Below are 16,154 nucleotides of genomic sequence, written 5' to 3'. Positions count from 1 at the left end.
GTGCACTAAGTGAAGTTGAGCAAGTATTCTGGTATTTCAGAAATAGATTGTGTCTTGTGGATAAAGACCAGATTTGAGAAAGACTGCTCCTAGTTTCTAGATGTGCTGCAGCCTTTCAAAATAATAACAACAATGTAACTGCATTGCTCCAATATTCTTATGGGACTTTTAATCTTTTCTGAATCTAAATTATTTTCATTCATTCAAGAGGATTATTTTGTCTTGGAAATTCAAAACAACAGAGATCAATGGTATTTAGTTTCTGGTACTTATGCTTAGGATAGCAATTTCAGAGCGTGAACCATCCTCATGTGGATGCAGCACTTGGAAAAGAGGGAAACCTGGATGAGGATATGGGAGGCACGCAGGGGCCTTCTCAGGGAAAGTGGAGATCTTTGTGGGATCTTTGCGGGAATAGATGTTTCCCTTAATAGATCTTTGTGGGCATAGATGTTTCCCTTAATGTTTAAAGCATTTGCTGTCTTTATCTTGTTCACCTTCAGGGTGTATATAAGTACAATCTACTTGAAAAGTTCCACAAAGTTGCACACTTGCTGATTTTTGTCGGGTGTTCCTCTGGCAAAGCCTGAAACACCTGCTATCTGCTGAAAGGGACTCCACACCTAAACTGCTGAGAGTTAGTTTGTGCACCTGTTATAAATCTATTCCCCATACATACCAAAGTGCTCCATTTTATAATGTAATGTTTGGAATACATCCCAGAGACATATGCTAAAATAATCATCATAAAAGAGATAGTTGCTCTCCATGCAGAGATTTGAAAAATACTATTGGTAGGGAAAACTGAGGGGTTTTAATGCGTGACACTGGGTTTGAATAACTGCCATTCTGAATAAAAGTGATTTCACAGATACACAGTCATTGTAGGGACTTTAATACTGAGAAAAAATAGTAATGCAGAAGAGAAACTATGCAAACTAATATTAAGTTTGACAGCAGCATAACCAAAGTCAGCGTACATTATCCATTTTTCCTTCAAATGATAGTTGTTTTAACAGCATGCTTCAAGCAATAACAGCCAATAAAGCCAAGGAATTCAAGTCATAGAGGCATCATCAAGTCAAAGTACATGAAGGGCTGTCATATAGATCTTGGAGCAAATTTGTTTTCAATTGTTCCAGAGGGAAGGGACCTTAACCAAGGGTTCACATTACAAGAAAAACAACTTAGATTAAACACTAGGAAGAACTTCCTCATGGTGCAAGCTGTTTGACAGTGGAACAGTCTGCCTTGAAAGGCAGTGGACTCTCCTTTGTCAGAGGTTTTCAAGTAGTGGCTGGAAAGCTACATGCAGTAGTGGATTTCCTGAATCAGCAGGGTTGGACTAGATGACCTTTGATGTACCAACTCTATGATACTATAATAGTGAGAACTGACTCTGAGCTTTTACCAGCCCCAGATATATTTATTCACCATAATGTGTAAAGTATTTTGACAGTTTTATCCCAGTGGAGAAGTTAACAGTCGTACCTTCAAGAACAAAAATCACATACATAAACAATATATTTCTGTATGCACCTGCAGATTTCCAAAGAAACTACTGCTTTCAGATTTCCAAAGAAACTACAAAAATGCTGATCATCTGCACAACTCATCACTGAAATAAATGGGATTTAACAATGATAAACTTGGGCTAGATCATGCTTCTTATTTCATCTTAATTTCTTAGCCATGTACTTTATTTGAACTATTATAAGCCTGTTAAGGGTTTTGCTACACATCTAAGATTGTTTGCATATCCCTCACCCCCAGCCCAACAAAAAGCAACTTTTCAGCTCTGTTTTCCCATTGCCTCTGCCACTCATTTTGGTACCTAACCATCACACCTCTTTCAGGATTCCTTAGGCAAAAAAAAAGAACAATACAAACAATACAGTTACATTTTGTTTTATCCCATCTTTACATTTAAAAAATTAGCAAGTTGGCTAACAATAATTTAAATCTAAATAAAATACAAATTTCAGACAGATTAAAATTAGCATATGTGAACAGGAGTTTATTACTTTCCTGCCCCCTGTTCCCCACAGCAAAAAACCATTTTGAAATTCCCAAGACTTTCAAAAGCAGCTTGTCAACTAGTACGCATAGCTCTGGGGGTAGAGGGGACAGACTTTTAAAAGACCTCTAAGGTACACACAGGGCCTAGCATAAGCATAGCTATTTCAGGGTACAATCCAGCTAAAAGTAAACATTTTAAGGCCCTCATGCTTAAGCCTCCCACCAAAACCAATTGTACTAAACATGTTTAATTTTAGCTGGAACACATGCACTTAGTGTTTTGGCTTTGGAAGCACAGCTATGCAAGGATCATAACACCAAATGCAATGTGCTATGTGTTATAACTGACTATGTGAAGGCAGGTGAACATACCAAATTTTGTCATTCATTCATAAGATACTAGTGCTACAAATAAGAGAAAGAATTGACAAGAGATATCACACTTTTATAAAGTATGACACCCTGGCATCTATACTGTTGTGTCTGCTTAAATATGCAAAGAGCAATTAAGAGCTGTTCACTTCCCCTTCAGAGTTCATTGGCAAACTTACCTTCTGGGGTCTGAGCTGTCCTGCAAGGTGTCACAGGGGTCTTTGGTTCCTCCGGAGAATCTGTTGAAGTTGGGCTGGCACACGTGGGAATGGGAGAGGCTGGGACTGAAGAACCCAAATTCAAGGACAAGTCACTCCTGCCCCTACATAAGCTCCGACTTCTCAGCTCCTTCTCGTACTCTTCAGCTGCCAATTTCTCTAAGTATTTGTATCTGGAAGTTAAATTCCAAAGGGATTCCGTAAAGAAGGAGAAAACTAGAGCTGATGCTTGTTTATAGCTGAAGCACCTGCAGGGAAAGATCTGACTTTCTGACACATGAGGTACACAGCAAAACTGACAGCTGGATTAATCTTCAGGGTGGGGAAATGCACCAGAGCAAAATAAAAAACAAAAACAGACCCAGAGAAGTTTATAGTGCTGATGTCAAACAAAAAGATAGTATTAAGCAGACCTCAGATACTGCACTTTGAAGAAAATGTCTTCATTTGCCAGTTCTTCCTTTCTCCCCTTTTCCCTCATAAAAATGCCTCTCAGATCCCCAAATGATGGAAGACCTAGTCCCAGTCTTACTGAAGAGAAAGGGGAAAATTTTTTAGTGTCTCACAGGAAAACAGATCTTGCAGAAAATAATACCACTTATAAATGTTTGGACTAAAAACTGTCTGAATCTCTGAACGTGCTTCTATTTGCTCTAAGAGTAGTGCACTGGAATTCACTTTGTTCTCTCCAGTGTCTACTATGGAAACTTTTTTTTTTAATTCTAAAAGATTTCTCGGCTGGACTCAAGACATTCAATAGCTTGGATATGACATCACATATAGTTTATTCATCAAAGTCAGTTGAAAAGAACAAAGATACATCTGTTTTGCATTTAAGGCAGGCAAGACTTGCTAACTGTTTATTAAGACCAGCTACCAATCGTATTCTCCATACAATTTTTTATACGTTCAGACCAAAATAACTTTGAAATATGTGTGTCTTCCAGATGTCTGCTAATTTTATCCACCATGATTTGCTAATGGAATACATTTATGAATACAGATGTAAAAGTAGGCTCCCAGCTCTGTTTGACTTACTCAGAAGTGAGCTGCTCAAAAAGGTGAATCAAGACTGACTTTCTGCATCCCTGACTCTGTTTGGGTTCCAGTGTCCAACTGCACTAAGCATTTCATAACAGTACGAAATAGGGCAAGACAGAGATCTCCCTCCTATGTAATACTTTAAAGCTTCCCAAAATTCTGATGACAGAGACACGTCTTTCTTCTGCATAAAAATTGGAAGCACACTTCATGTTTAAACCTGAAAAGGTGTAAGGTGTGAAAGAGTAAAAAATGCATGATTCAGAGAAGCTCACCTCCTGTGTTTCTCTGTTTGAAACAAGGTAAACAGTGATAAGAGACTCACACAGAAATGCAATGAGAAGCCTCATCTGAGTGTGGGTAATTCTGCTGTATCTTGTATTAAGAGTGACTGCATAATCCAATCACACCTAATGCAGAGATATAGTAGATTGCCTGGCCTCAGTAGAAGCTGACTGGAAGGCAAGACAAGTAAATCATGCAGATACACAACATGCAGTCTCCTCTGTGGGTTGGGTACTTTTAGGAGTCTATATAATTAAGGAACTATGGCACTGGTGAATATTAAATTCAGTAAGGGTAAAGCTGTCTGCTGTCCATGGAAAACAATAGTGCCTATTGTAGATAATAAATACACAGGCACACATGTAGTTTCAAGTGCACAACCATTACAGATTCAAAGGTGTCTTTCATAAATACTATGCCACATGCAGTCTTACATGGTTTCATTAGGATACACAAACCCATTTTCAGTAATTCCTTTGAGCTATTTTTCAATGCTGAGAAATTAGGGTTCTGTGTGAAATAGAGTATCGATAGAATTTGAATGTGATTGTAAAGGATGACTATAAAACAGGAAATGTTTACAATATTTATACATAGACAGTTCAATAGAATGTGATACTCAGGGGAACTACACTGTTACTTAAACAAGGTATTATTTTCCAAATGAATAGATGGATTCATAAGTGACAGAGGCAACAAGGGTTTATAGCCTATTTGGATTGAAACAGGTAGACCAACTACGCTGTCTATAGCATAGAACAGGTGTTCCCAAACTGTGGTCCGTGGACCACCAGTGATCCACCAGCTTCATTCAGGTGGTCCATGGTGTGGCTGCATTAAATGTTCATATTGATTTTTAATTGACTTTTAATTGCCTACACCCCAAGGTATGGGGAGGCAGGTTGCATATGCATGAATAGGAACTTTAGCATATTTGCCAAAAAAGTTGACCACCATTTCTCCAACTAACAATTCATCGAAACATGGTAAAGGAAAAGAAGCTGCAATGAAATCTTCTTCAGTTTACCACGACTATAATCTGGAATGATCCCCCCAAAATTTGATGTTGGTTTTGATGCTATGTTATATTAATACCCCTGATACAAATTTGATGCTGTTATTTAATACCCCTGTTTTTGTGCTCCATATCTCTTTACATTTTAGCTTCTATGGCTTGGTGATGCAAGGTTACTTTTATCAGGGAAAGAGGCAGCCATTATATTCAGCAGAATGCAAATTTATATTTTAGATTTTATTTATTTATTTATTATTTGATTTATATCCCATCCTTCTTCCCAGCAGGAGCCCAGGGTGGACTTAAGATAAAAAGAAACCAGCTGTACTGGATTGTGCAACCTACAAGGGTAGGTTTCTACATTATCTGGGTGCTGTGATTCATATAGATAGCAGCACAATGAGATATGAATCCAGTAGTAACACAAAATTGAATCTGGAACAGCTTGGTGCCCTAATCATATCTGGTCAGTGACTCAAGTGCATATTGGGTTGGTCAGCGGATTTAATGCTGATATAGACAATATCGACATAACCAACCACCACTGAACTGCTACCCCTACGGCCTTACATTGAATCTCCCAATGTAATTTTCTTCTTCTAAAAGCAGCTGTACCTCCCTGCCTAATGTGGATTAGTGACCTACTGGGGCACCGACCATTGATGCTGCACTTTGGGGGAGTCTTAAGCCTTGCATCCGCAGCCTTCTCCTTTTTCCTAGATCAAGCGACTGAGGAAGGAAGACCTCAGCAGCAAAAGAAAAATGGAAACTGGGTGGGTGGGTGGGGGGAAGAAAATTGCTGCTAAAGCGATGGTTGGCAAAACAACAACAAAAGTAAGCAGAAGGGGACACAGCCATGAAGAAGACAGATGGCAGAGGTGGAGGCCACATAGCATGACTGACTCCAGGCCTAGGGGGAAGCTGGATCTTGGGCCCACGGCACAGGAGAAAAGGGATGGGGTCCCTCCCTCCAGCACTGCAGCCCTGTCCTCCTTCAGAAGAAAATTGTTCAGGGAATATTATCTCCCACATAACATGGGATTTCGTCCTGACTGCAGAGACTAAGGACACAATCCAACTTGCATTTACGCGGGGCTGAGGGGAGTTGGATGAGGGGGAACCTTGGGTCAGCCAGGCTATTCCAGCGCAAGTCCCTCAGCCTGGCTCAGCTGGAGGGCAGCCGGGCCAGCCCACCTGAGCTGGGACCTAGCCAGTGCAGCTGAGACTGGCACAAGTGGGGCCGGTGGAAGCCAGAAGACTTATTTATTTATTTATTGCATTTGTATACCGCCCCATAGCTGAAGCTCTCTGGGCAGTTTACAACAATTAAAACATTAAAAACAAATATACAAACTTAAAAACACATTTTTAAAAAGCAATTTAAAAACACATGCTAAAATGCCTGGGAGAAGAGGAAAGTCTTGACCTGGTGCCGAAAAGATAACAGTGTTGGTGCCAGGCACACCTCGTCAGTGAGATCATTCCATAATTTGAGGGCCACCACTGAGAAGGCCCTCTCTCTTGTTGCTATCCTACTAGCTTTCCTCGGAGTAGGCACCTGGAGGATGACCTTTGATGTTGAGCGTAGTGTACGGGTGGGTTCGTGTCGGGAGAGGCGTTCCATCAGGTATTGTGGTCCCAAGCAGTGTAAGGCTTTCAAGGTTAAAACCAGCACCTTGAATCGAGCTTGGAAACATACAGGCAGCCAATTCAAGTGGGCCAGAATCGGTTTTATATATTTGAACAGTCTGGTCCCTGTTAGCAATCTGGCAGCTGCATTTTGCACAAGCTGCAGTTTCTGAACAGTCTTCAAAGGCAGCCCCATGTAGGGTGCATTGCAGTAATCTAACTTGGATGTTACCAGAGCATGGACAACTGAAGCCAGGTTTTCCCTGTCCAGATACGGGCATAGCTGAGCCACCAACCGAAGTGGGTAGAAGGCTACCTGAGCCTCAAGTGACAGAGATGGTTCTAGGAGAACCCCCAAGCTATGAACCTGCTCCTTCAGGGGGAGTGCAACCCCATCCAGGACAGGTTGGACATCCACCATCCGGTCAGAAGCACCACCCACTAACAGCATCTCAGTCTGGATTGAGCCTCAGTTTATTAGCCCCCTGTCCATGGGTCACCCCTGCCTGAGATGCCAGTGAGGATGTGCCATAGTGTCTCTGGGACAGGCATGGTGGGGGTTTCCTCCCTGGTTGCTTTCTGTGCTGGGGCTGTGACAATGTGTCTGCGCTTGATGTCTTTCAATAAATATTCTTTCTGCATCTTCCCGTGTGTGGTACGTGCTCTTTGGGGTGGCGGGTGGCTGCGTGTGTGGTGGGGGCGCTGAGGCGGTGCACACTGTGGGTGTGATGGGGTTGTGTGTGTGGTGGTGGCCTCCATGCGTGTGTTTTTAATTGGTCGTGCTGCCTTTGCATGTGCCACTGGCAGAGAGGGCAATGAGCGTCATCTCTACATGTGTTTGTTTACCCTGTCACACTTATTGCACTGTCTGTTTGTGCATGTGTGTGATTGGCACGGCGGACAGTGATCGTGCATGCTGTGTATGTGTGTGTGGGGCTGCCACTGTGCTCTGCTGCCAGGCTGGCTGCTGCAATGGCTGCCACGCCGTTGCCCTGACCCCATGGTGTGTGTATTCCACTGCTGCTGAGTGGGGCACTTCCCAGGGGCTGTGGGTGGGGTTTCTGGCTGTTTCTGGCAGGCACAGGCAGGCTGCCTGGGGTGCATCCGCTGTGTTTCCCCAGAGGTGGCTGCTGCTGCTGTCATGGCAACAGGCGCTCCTTTGGGAGCCTGTTGTTTCCCTGCCATTCTGGCCACAAACTCCAGTGTTTCTGTGTGCTGAGGATGAGTGGACTTGCATTCTTGTGGTATTTGGGAGTGCAGGCTTGTGTTTTCTGGTCCATGCATTCAGCTCTGCTGGGTGAGCCTGTGTTCAGCCAGGCCAGAGGCTCCCAAACGGCAACTGGATGCAGCGGACCTTTCCACCAGTTCCTCTTGTGTCAGCTCCACTTCTGCTGCCTTCGCCTGAGTTGGGTTGCTCTGTTAAGGCTGCAGTCCAATACATATCTGTTCAGAAGTAATCTCCACTGGCTTCAATGGGACTTACTCCCAGGTAAATGTGTATTGGATTGCAGCCAAAAATGCCTGCCTTTTCATGAATAAAGCAAGTGGGATCTGCAACAAAATGTTCCAATGCACCTCAAAAGGAGTGATATTTTTTAGTATTCGTTCCCTTCCCCCCAGTGTTCCATTTTTCTTTTCCAACAGTCACTTTATATTTCAGATCTACTCAAGCATGTTCAGACCTAACTGAGCTGTCTTTCTCTTTGTTTCTTGGCGGGCTGCAGTCTTAGGTATATTTTAAAACATTTTTTGTAGTTCTGGAAACCTTGAAGATCTCCCAAGTATGGTGACACCTTTCAGTTATTTCTCAGTAGCCGTTCCAAACCTACCACCTGAGTTTAATATTAGAAGGAGTGATGTTTGGACATTTGCATGTGCTGAAGAAAGTATACAAAGAGCAACATAATGTGTTGCAATGTGTACAATACGATCAATACATTCTGCCAATTTAAAGAGACATCAATGTTAGCCTGTTCTTCTGCAAATACTACTTTGATCATTGCAGGTAACATTTTGCTATTGTATTATTAAGGCCATGTGCCATTTATGTATGTGAATACCCTCTATATTGCTGTGGAAGCTGTCCACATGAGACTCGCAGGTTCTCCACTCTCAAACTAGAGTGTCTCCCGTCCCCTGCCTTTCCAGCCATACAAGAGCCACTTGAAGGTCTGGTTGACGTTCTAAATTAACCCCAATCTCCAAAGTCAGCAGGCCTCCCATGGCACTGCTTTTGCAGAATTCAGTCACACCAGATTAATACATAGTTTTATAAAGGATCCTACATTATATTTTAACAATTACTGCCACGCGTCATGGATGCACTCTCATTTTTTGTTTGTTTTAAACTGTAAGTATCTCATTTAAAAAATGGTAAAATGGTACTCAAAAACCCGATTTCAGAACCCAACTGAATTAAGATACATTAAACACTGTATGTGAATAATAACATGACTGGCATCTAATTTCTCTTGTGGAAGCTTCCTTCAGTGTTTAATACAATGTTAATGTGCAACTTGTAGCAGAAGAAATACTTGGCTTCAGAGTGTGGTTTGTAGGGAGAGAAAGAAATCAGACACAAGGCTAAGCCAGCTGCTCTGTCGTTTATTTCCCCACTGGAAGAATGAAGGGGTGAAATACTACATGCAGCTGCTGTACATAGTAATTTGTTTAGCCATAGTTAGTGGCTTAGCATCTGAACATGACCACTTCTGCTTCTGTATAGGAGAAACTGAAGGATAAAATAGAATATTCGAGAAAACCAAATAAAATAGAATTCTTTTAGAACAGGGTGGTGGGGAACCTCTAGCCCAAGGGCCACATTTGGCCCAGCACTGGTCTCAATTTGGCCCGTGAGGCTGTTTCTCCCAAACCACGCCCACCCGCCTCTCACCTTACATCATGTGAACTAGCTAGAAATCCTGGCTTAGTTTCAGAACCTGATCTATATATAAAATCAATGCAAGCAATCGTTTGTTGCTTGCCAATCATTCAGTAATGAACATTATCTTTTATCTCTTACTGTACTTGCTAGAATAAAATGGCATGTGCACTTCTCAATTAAGCCATTCTTTGCAAACCTAATTAGAAGCTGGTTTACAAAATCTGGCGTCTCTTAATAATGACATAAGAAATGTAAAATAGCCAAAAGTAGTGATAAGTACAAACCTCTCTTCTCTTGCTTGTCTTTGCTCCTCTCTTTTGTCTAGATAATTACGACTATAAAACAGAGGTGTATAAAGTTATAGAGAAAAATAAAAATCAGGAAAGAAGAACAAAGTAAGTGGCAAAAGAAATGAAAATCAAAAGAGCTCAAATTAAACTACATTTCTTGATTAAAGACATCTATGATGACATGTGTAATTTTTAAAAGTCAGACATTATCAAACACACTGCATTGGAACTATGTAGATAAATGATCAGTGTTTTTAATAGGAGAATGTCATTAGGTCCCATTGTGTTAAAATCTCATTGAAATAAAAGGGAGACTTGAGCATCTGTCCTAATCCTTTATCGTATTCAATTGGTAGAAATTAAATCCTCTTCAATTTACTTTCATAGAAACAAAAATCCCTGTCATCTTTCCCATTGTGATTGCTGCTGCCTCTGAGGTTGCTTCACCTTTGTGTAAAGACACAAAAGACTGTCGTAACAGTTGAGTGAAATTTAGGTCTGCTAAAGAAGATGGGGAGCAATGAAGGGCAAGCAAGAAAGTATTTAGGTGTGATGGGATTTCACAACGTGCATCTGATCCCCACTGTTAAAGGATTTGGGGAGAAGCCATATTTGGTGGTAGAGTACAAGCTTTGGTTGTAAAATGACCCATGTCCAATCCCTAACACTTCCAGTGAAAGGAACTCAGGTAGGTCTGCCTGACCTGAGACACCAGAGAACTGCCCTTACTCAAAGCAAGCAGTATTGAGACAGATTGACAAATAGTCTGACTCAGTATAAGATACCTATTTCTGTTAATGACTTTTGCACACATGCACGGACACATGTGCGCAGACACACAAAGAAGTCCCCCCCCCAAAATTAAAATCCAGAATTAGCTAATGAAGGTGAATTAACAGAACTACTGGGGTTAAACTAGATGGGACTTTAAGCACGATTTTGAATTATGTGCTTGCAACTGGCTGCTCTTTCTTTCTTCTCAAAAGAAAGGAGGGTAGGCAGGCAGGAACACTGACCACGGCATGGAGAAGTAGGCTTTACCCACCTCCCCCACCACTTCCTATGAACCTCAATTTAAAAAATCAGCAGGTTTGTGGGAGGCAATTTTCAGCAATAAAACAAGATGTGGGAAAAGGCTAAATCCCACTCTGTCAACATTCCAGACCAGATGCTTTGTAAAGGGGTATAGTCAGTCACAAGCGTACAGTTCAAGCAGAAACTTAAAGCTGCATCACAGCTAGGGTTGCCAAGTTCAGGGCCTTAGACTGATCTTGTATCTTTAGGAGAAGAGAAAGTCTGCCAAGTGCAGGTGTTCTTGCAACACTGTAATAGGAAAAACCACAAGGTGGAATTCTCCCTTCCCCCTGCACAACTTTTAAAGATACAGAAGACCTCCTGGAGGCGGGGCCTGGCAACCAAGAGGTCTGCTGTATCTTTAAAAGCTGTTCAGGGGAAGGGAGAATTCCACCTTGTGGTTTTTCCTATTACAATGTTGCAAGAACACCTGCACTTGGCTGACTTTCTCTTCTCCTAAAGATACAGGATCAGTCTCAGGCCCTGAGTCTGGCAACCCTAATCACAGCTCTATGCAGAGTGTGTCTTGTGAATGGTACCAATATTTGTTCAGGTGTATACAAATGGCAGCCATTAACACTCAGGCACTTATTTCATGATGCCACACAAAAGCCAGTCAGAGAATCTTTCAGACGATCACATGAATTGCACTGTGGGAGGCAGTCATGTGAATCCACACTTAGATAGGTGCCTGTCAAAGGCCTAGTTTTCACTGACATAGTAATGTAGTGCCTGGGTGATACCACGTCAGACTCCTCCATACTGAAAATATTCATTTTACACAGTTTTACTACCTTAATGAAAATTAGGCCAAAAGCACATCTTCAGCAAGGAAGTTATGTCACAATTACTTTTGTCTACTTCTTATGTCACCAAATTATTCGTCATTCATAAGTTTTTCACCTTTTTTATTTCATTACACAACTAGCAGATTATTTTCTCTTTTGGAAATGATTAGGGCCATAATCCTGCACAATGTTAGGCAAATGTAAGAGGAGATCTCATAATGACAAGATAGTGAAGTATGTCTTGCCAATTAAACAACTTTAATCTTTTTACAGTGAATATTCTGCTACACAAATCTCTTTATTGAAATAAAGCACCAGGACATAATGGAAACTGATGTTTCTGGAACTTCTACTAGCTCTTTATCTATAATGGTATTTTGTATTTTATTTCAAAGGCTTTTGATTTACAGGATTTTTAAAATAAGCATTTATAAGTATATGGTCATGAACTTTTGAAGTAATTAACATGGTTCATAGACCTAAGATAACCGAGAGTGGATTGAAATGGTAAAGACAAGGTGCTACATCTTAATCAATTCCAGATGCTCTGACCAGGGTGCAATGGTTTAACTGTATCAATGCTATAAAGAGCAGCATTTTATGAAATTTCGTATTGTGTACTGTATGGTTTGTGAGGATGGAAACTGGGAAATACTCAAACTGATGGGTGATTTATCAGATGCCACAATTCCTGGTTTCCCTTGAAGTGTAAATGCAGGACAACATGGAAATGTACTAATCTAGAAAGACAGCTGGAAGATTACAAATACTAAATACAGCAAACTATTTTTCATCTAAGTTATATTAAAGCAACAAACATGAAATAACTTTTCCTCTTACTTGAATTTGTTTCTCTCTTCACGCTCTATCCTTTGCAGCCTCTCCTCTCTCTCCTGACGTCGCCTCTCTCTTTCAGCTGCCAGAGACTCTTGGTGCTGTCGATAGGACGATGTAAGGAGACCACCCAAGGACTGCCTGCAGATCAAAGAAGAAATCATGTCACTCAGTATTTTTCAATAAAGCAACTGTTCACCTGTCCTTTTCTTATTCTAATAAAATGTGTTAATTTAATTATACACACTGTATCTCAACCTCTCAGCAGCCAATCTTTTCCAGCTTTTGACTGATAGCCATCCTAGTTTATGTTAAAAGGTGAACAAACGTTTTCCATATACTGTTATGGGACCTCAATTTTAAGTAGCAAAACGGTATTATGTTAATAGCATAGAATTACCAGACATTTTATTAATTTGATCAAGAATTAACTTCCCAAATCCTTTAGTATTCCTCCTCTCCAAATGTATGCTCCAGGATTACTAAATCTCAAAAAAAATCATTAACTACTCTGTACAGGTGGAAGAGCCTGGACTTAGTTAGGGGAAATTTATTTGACAGAAATTATCATTTGTTTGGTGAATGGGACTTGTAAAAGCACCCTCATGGGCATAATATGAAAACTTTGCAATCTTAATTTTAATTCATTTGCAAGCAGCAATAACATTATTTCAAATCTGACAGGAAAGATCCTTGATAATTTCTATCATGAACTGAGTATCCATATGGTGAATACACCTCAGCTATCCACTCTTAACATATGTCTGGCCTCTGGTTACTTGAAACAAAGAACTGATAATATTATCCCCTCCCCATAGCGTAACGCCATGAGGGACAGAATTATAGACTTGTGGTCTCAGAGGTCATCTAGTTCAACCCTCTGCCAATGCATGAAATTCAATACTGCAGCATCCCTGATATGGGCTATCTAGGATAGTTATAAGACACATTTTCTAAATTTCCAAATTGTTATTTCAGTTTTTATCCACTAGGAGCTGGATTGGATGATACCTCTCCCTTGATCTGGCCTATTACAGTGAATGCTCATTTGCCCTTCCTGCATCACCTCTGCTGTCCTTTCATATCTATATTTTATTTATTTATTTATTATTAGATGTATATACTGCCATTTCTCCCAGAAGGAGGCCAGGGTGGCAAACAAGCAATGAAACAATAAAAACATCTATAAAACATCTTAAAAACATCTTGAAACACATTTTTCCTTTTAAAACTATCTTTAAAAGCATAATTCCAATGCAGATGCAGTTTAGGATGAGGTCTCTATGTAACAGGTTTGCTGAAAGAGGAAGGTCTTCAATAGGCACCGAAAAGACAACAGTGACGGCACCCGTCTAATATTTGAGGGGGAGTGATTTCCAAAGGCTGCTTCCTATGTTGTGCAGAATAAATCTCCTGATGGAACGGCATCTGTAGATTGACTGGGTATATAAGGGGTAAGATGATTTCTTTGAGAGGCTTTTAAAGATTTTTAAAAGCTTTTTAAAAAAGATGTTTTCAAAGATGTTTTGTTTTAATATATTTTAAAGCCTGTTTTTATGATATTTTAGAGTGTTCTTACTGTTTTGTTTACTGCCCTGGGCTCCTGCTGGGATGAAGGACGGGATATAATTTAAATAAGTAAGTAAGTAAGTAAGTATCCTGGTCCTAAGCTGTACCTTGAACTTAGCCTGGTAGCTAGTGAGCAACCAGTGCAATTCTTTCAGAAGCAGGTAACTTGCTGGCAATGTCTTGCCCCAGTGAGAAGTCACACTGTCACATTGTGTACCAACTGCAGCTTCTGGACTAACCTCAAGGGAAGCTCCATATAGAGAGCATTACAGTAATCCAGCCTGAAGGGTATCAATGCATGGATAACAGAAGTCAGGCTATCCCAGGCCAGAAACAGCCACAGCTGGTAAAAGACACTCCTATCCATTGAGATCACCTGGGACCCTAGCAACAAAGATGGATCCAGCAGCATCCCCAGACTACGAACCTGCCCTTTCAGAGGGAGTACAACCCCATCCAAAGCAGGCAATTGACCAAATATCCAGGCTTGGGAAGCACCTACCTATAGCACCTCCATCTTAGTAGTATTCAGACTCAGTTTATTGGCCCTCTTCCAGCCTACCACCAAGTCCAGGTGCTGGTCCAGGGCTTGCATGGCCTCTCCCAATTCAGAGATGGATCATCTGAATGTGGCCTATGCATGCAAAATCCAATGCATGTAGCCAAAATAACATATTCCAGTGGGTCCCAAATTGTGGTCTGTGGACTACCAGTGGTCTGCAAGGTTCATGCTGGTCATCCACGGTGCGTCTGTGAAGCAGTGGCTGCTCCTTCATCATTCTAAGGCTTTACACTGTATGCTGTATTCCAACCTCCCTCCCTCGGGGCAAGCAGAGCTATCCACATGCCCCCTTGTCTCAGTCTTCATTTTGGGACATGGAAGATTACTGGCTATGAAATGTCCCCTCCCTCAGGAGGTGAAGTGGCAACAACCTGTTTTACCCAGCCCTCCAACTCGAGCAGGTAATCTGTCTCTCCCTCCTCATAATTGGCGCCCATTCTGGTGGCCCTTCCTGCCCTTCCTCTTGGTGTGTCTGTGTGTACCTCAGGGGTATAGTTGTCCAAGGGCTTGGGGGGGTGTCTTAGACCCTTTGCTTTTTTAGTAGCAGGGTACTAGCAGGGTCCCTATATCTCCAGCATGCTATGAACCAATCAGTAAGAAAGAGGAGTGTGTTAGCCATTGAGAAGAGTCTTCTAACATGCTTCTTTATTTTTTCCTGATTGGAGCCAATCAGAGTGAAAGGGGTTGAGTCAACCACCGAGAAAGTAGATAACACTCTCCACTTTCCTGCTTATTGTCTTTTGTTGTGGGAAAGGGCATTCACAAGGATCTCATTCTCAACCCCGCAACAAAAAAAGGGGGTGAGGGCAGGGCTGTGACTAACATGAAGTGAGTCATCTGTGGGGGTAGCCCCAAAGTACACACAGCCCAAAAGTAAACACAGTTGGAAGCCTTTTTCTTGCATTGAAGTGTCTGCATTGCAACTGCTGACTGCCACACTTCATTCCAACAGAAAGGCTACTGCCTCGGAGTGCCGCGGCTATTACTTTGGTACTCCTAGACATCAGAAGGAGAGGCATTGTCTGGCAACAGCTGAGATGGCCCTGTGTGGACTCAGTCATAGGAGTACCACTGCAATCCTTCTTGCCACTGCCATCCTTACTGGCTAGCTTCACTGCTTCACAGCCTCAGTGAACAAAGCAAACCGTTATTTGTCAAAACTTGATGCTATTTCTTTTTTATTTAATAGACTGCTATACCACTTTTTAGGACAATCACCTCACAAACCAATGTGCAATTCATAAAATAAATCAAAACAGTTAATACAACAATAAAATCCCATTACAATTAAACAATAAAACTGATTATAGTTGGGACATTATACCATGTTTGCAGGCAAAGCAGTACCCTGCTAGAATGACAAGAGACAAAACATACTTGTTAAAATCTCTAGCAAGACAAAAAAGGAAGTTATTGTTATGGCTGAACTGAAACTACTTACTGCCTTCCATGAACGTTTTCTGAAGTGCTGAAAAATACATCCCTGTTTCAATTATCTTTTGGCTCTCATGAATATGTTTGCTTATTCATTTAAATTGGTCTCACTTTTGGTAACGTCATGACATAGCTAAATC

General features: G+C 41.3%; 1 protein-coding gene across 18 annotated transcripts in view; it reads right to left on the bottom strand.

The window, feature by feature from the left end:
* The window catches only part of FHOD3 (formin homology 2 domain containing 3), a 573,780-nt gene that overhangs the window by 119,517 nt on the left and 438,109 nt on the right, over window positions 1-16,154 (bottom strand). For 15 of the 18 annotated variants that reach the window (XM_061588106.1, XM_061588108.1, XM_061588113.1 and 12 more), the window contains 3 exons: window positions 12,456-12,590; window positions 9,748-9,798; window positions 2,571-2,782 (listed from right to left, as the gene is read on the bottom strand). In XM_061588106.1, coding sequence (XP_061444090.1) covers window positions 2,571-2,782; window positions 9,748-9,798; window positions 12,456-12,590 — 398 coding nt within the window. The remainder of the gene's footprint in view (window positions 1-2,570; window positions 2,783-9,747; window positions 9,799-12,455; window positions 12,591-16,154) is intronic. The other 3 variants (XM_061588109.1, XM_061588121.1, XM_061588122.1) reach the window with 1 other exon arrangement.

Source organism: Rhineura floridana, chromosome 11 (assembly GCF_030035675.1).
Source record: "Rhineura floridana isolate rRhiFlo1 chromosome 11, rRhiFlo1.hap2, whole genome shotgun sequence".
NCBI lineage: Eukaryota > Metazoa > Chordata > Lepidosauria > Squamata > Rhineuridae > Rhineura > Rhineura floridana.
The sequence above is the reverse complement of the archived record's forward strand: the minus strand, read 5'-3'. Positions and strand labels throughout refer to the sequence as shown.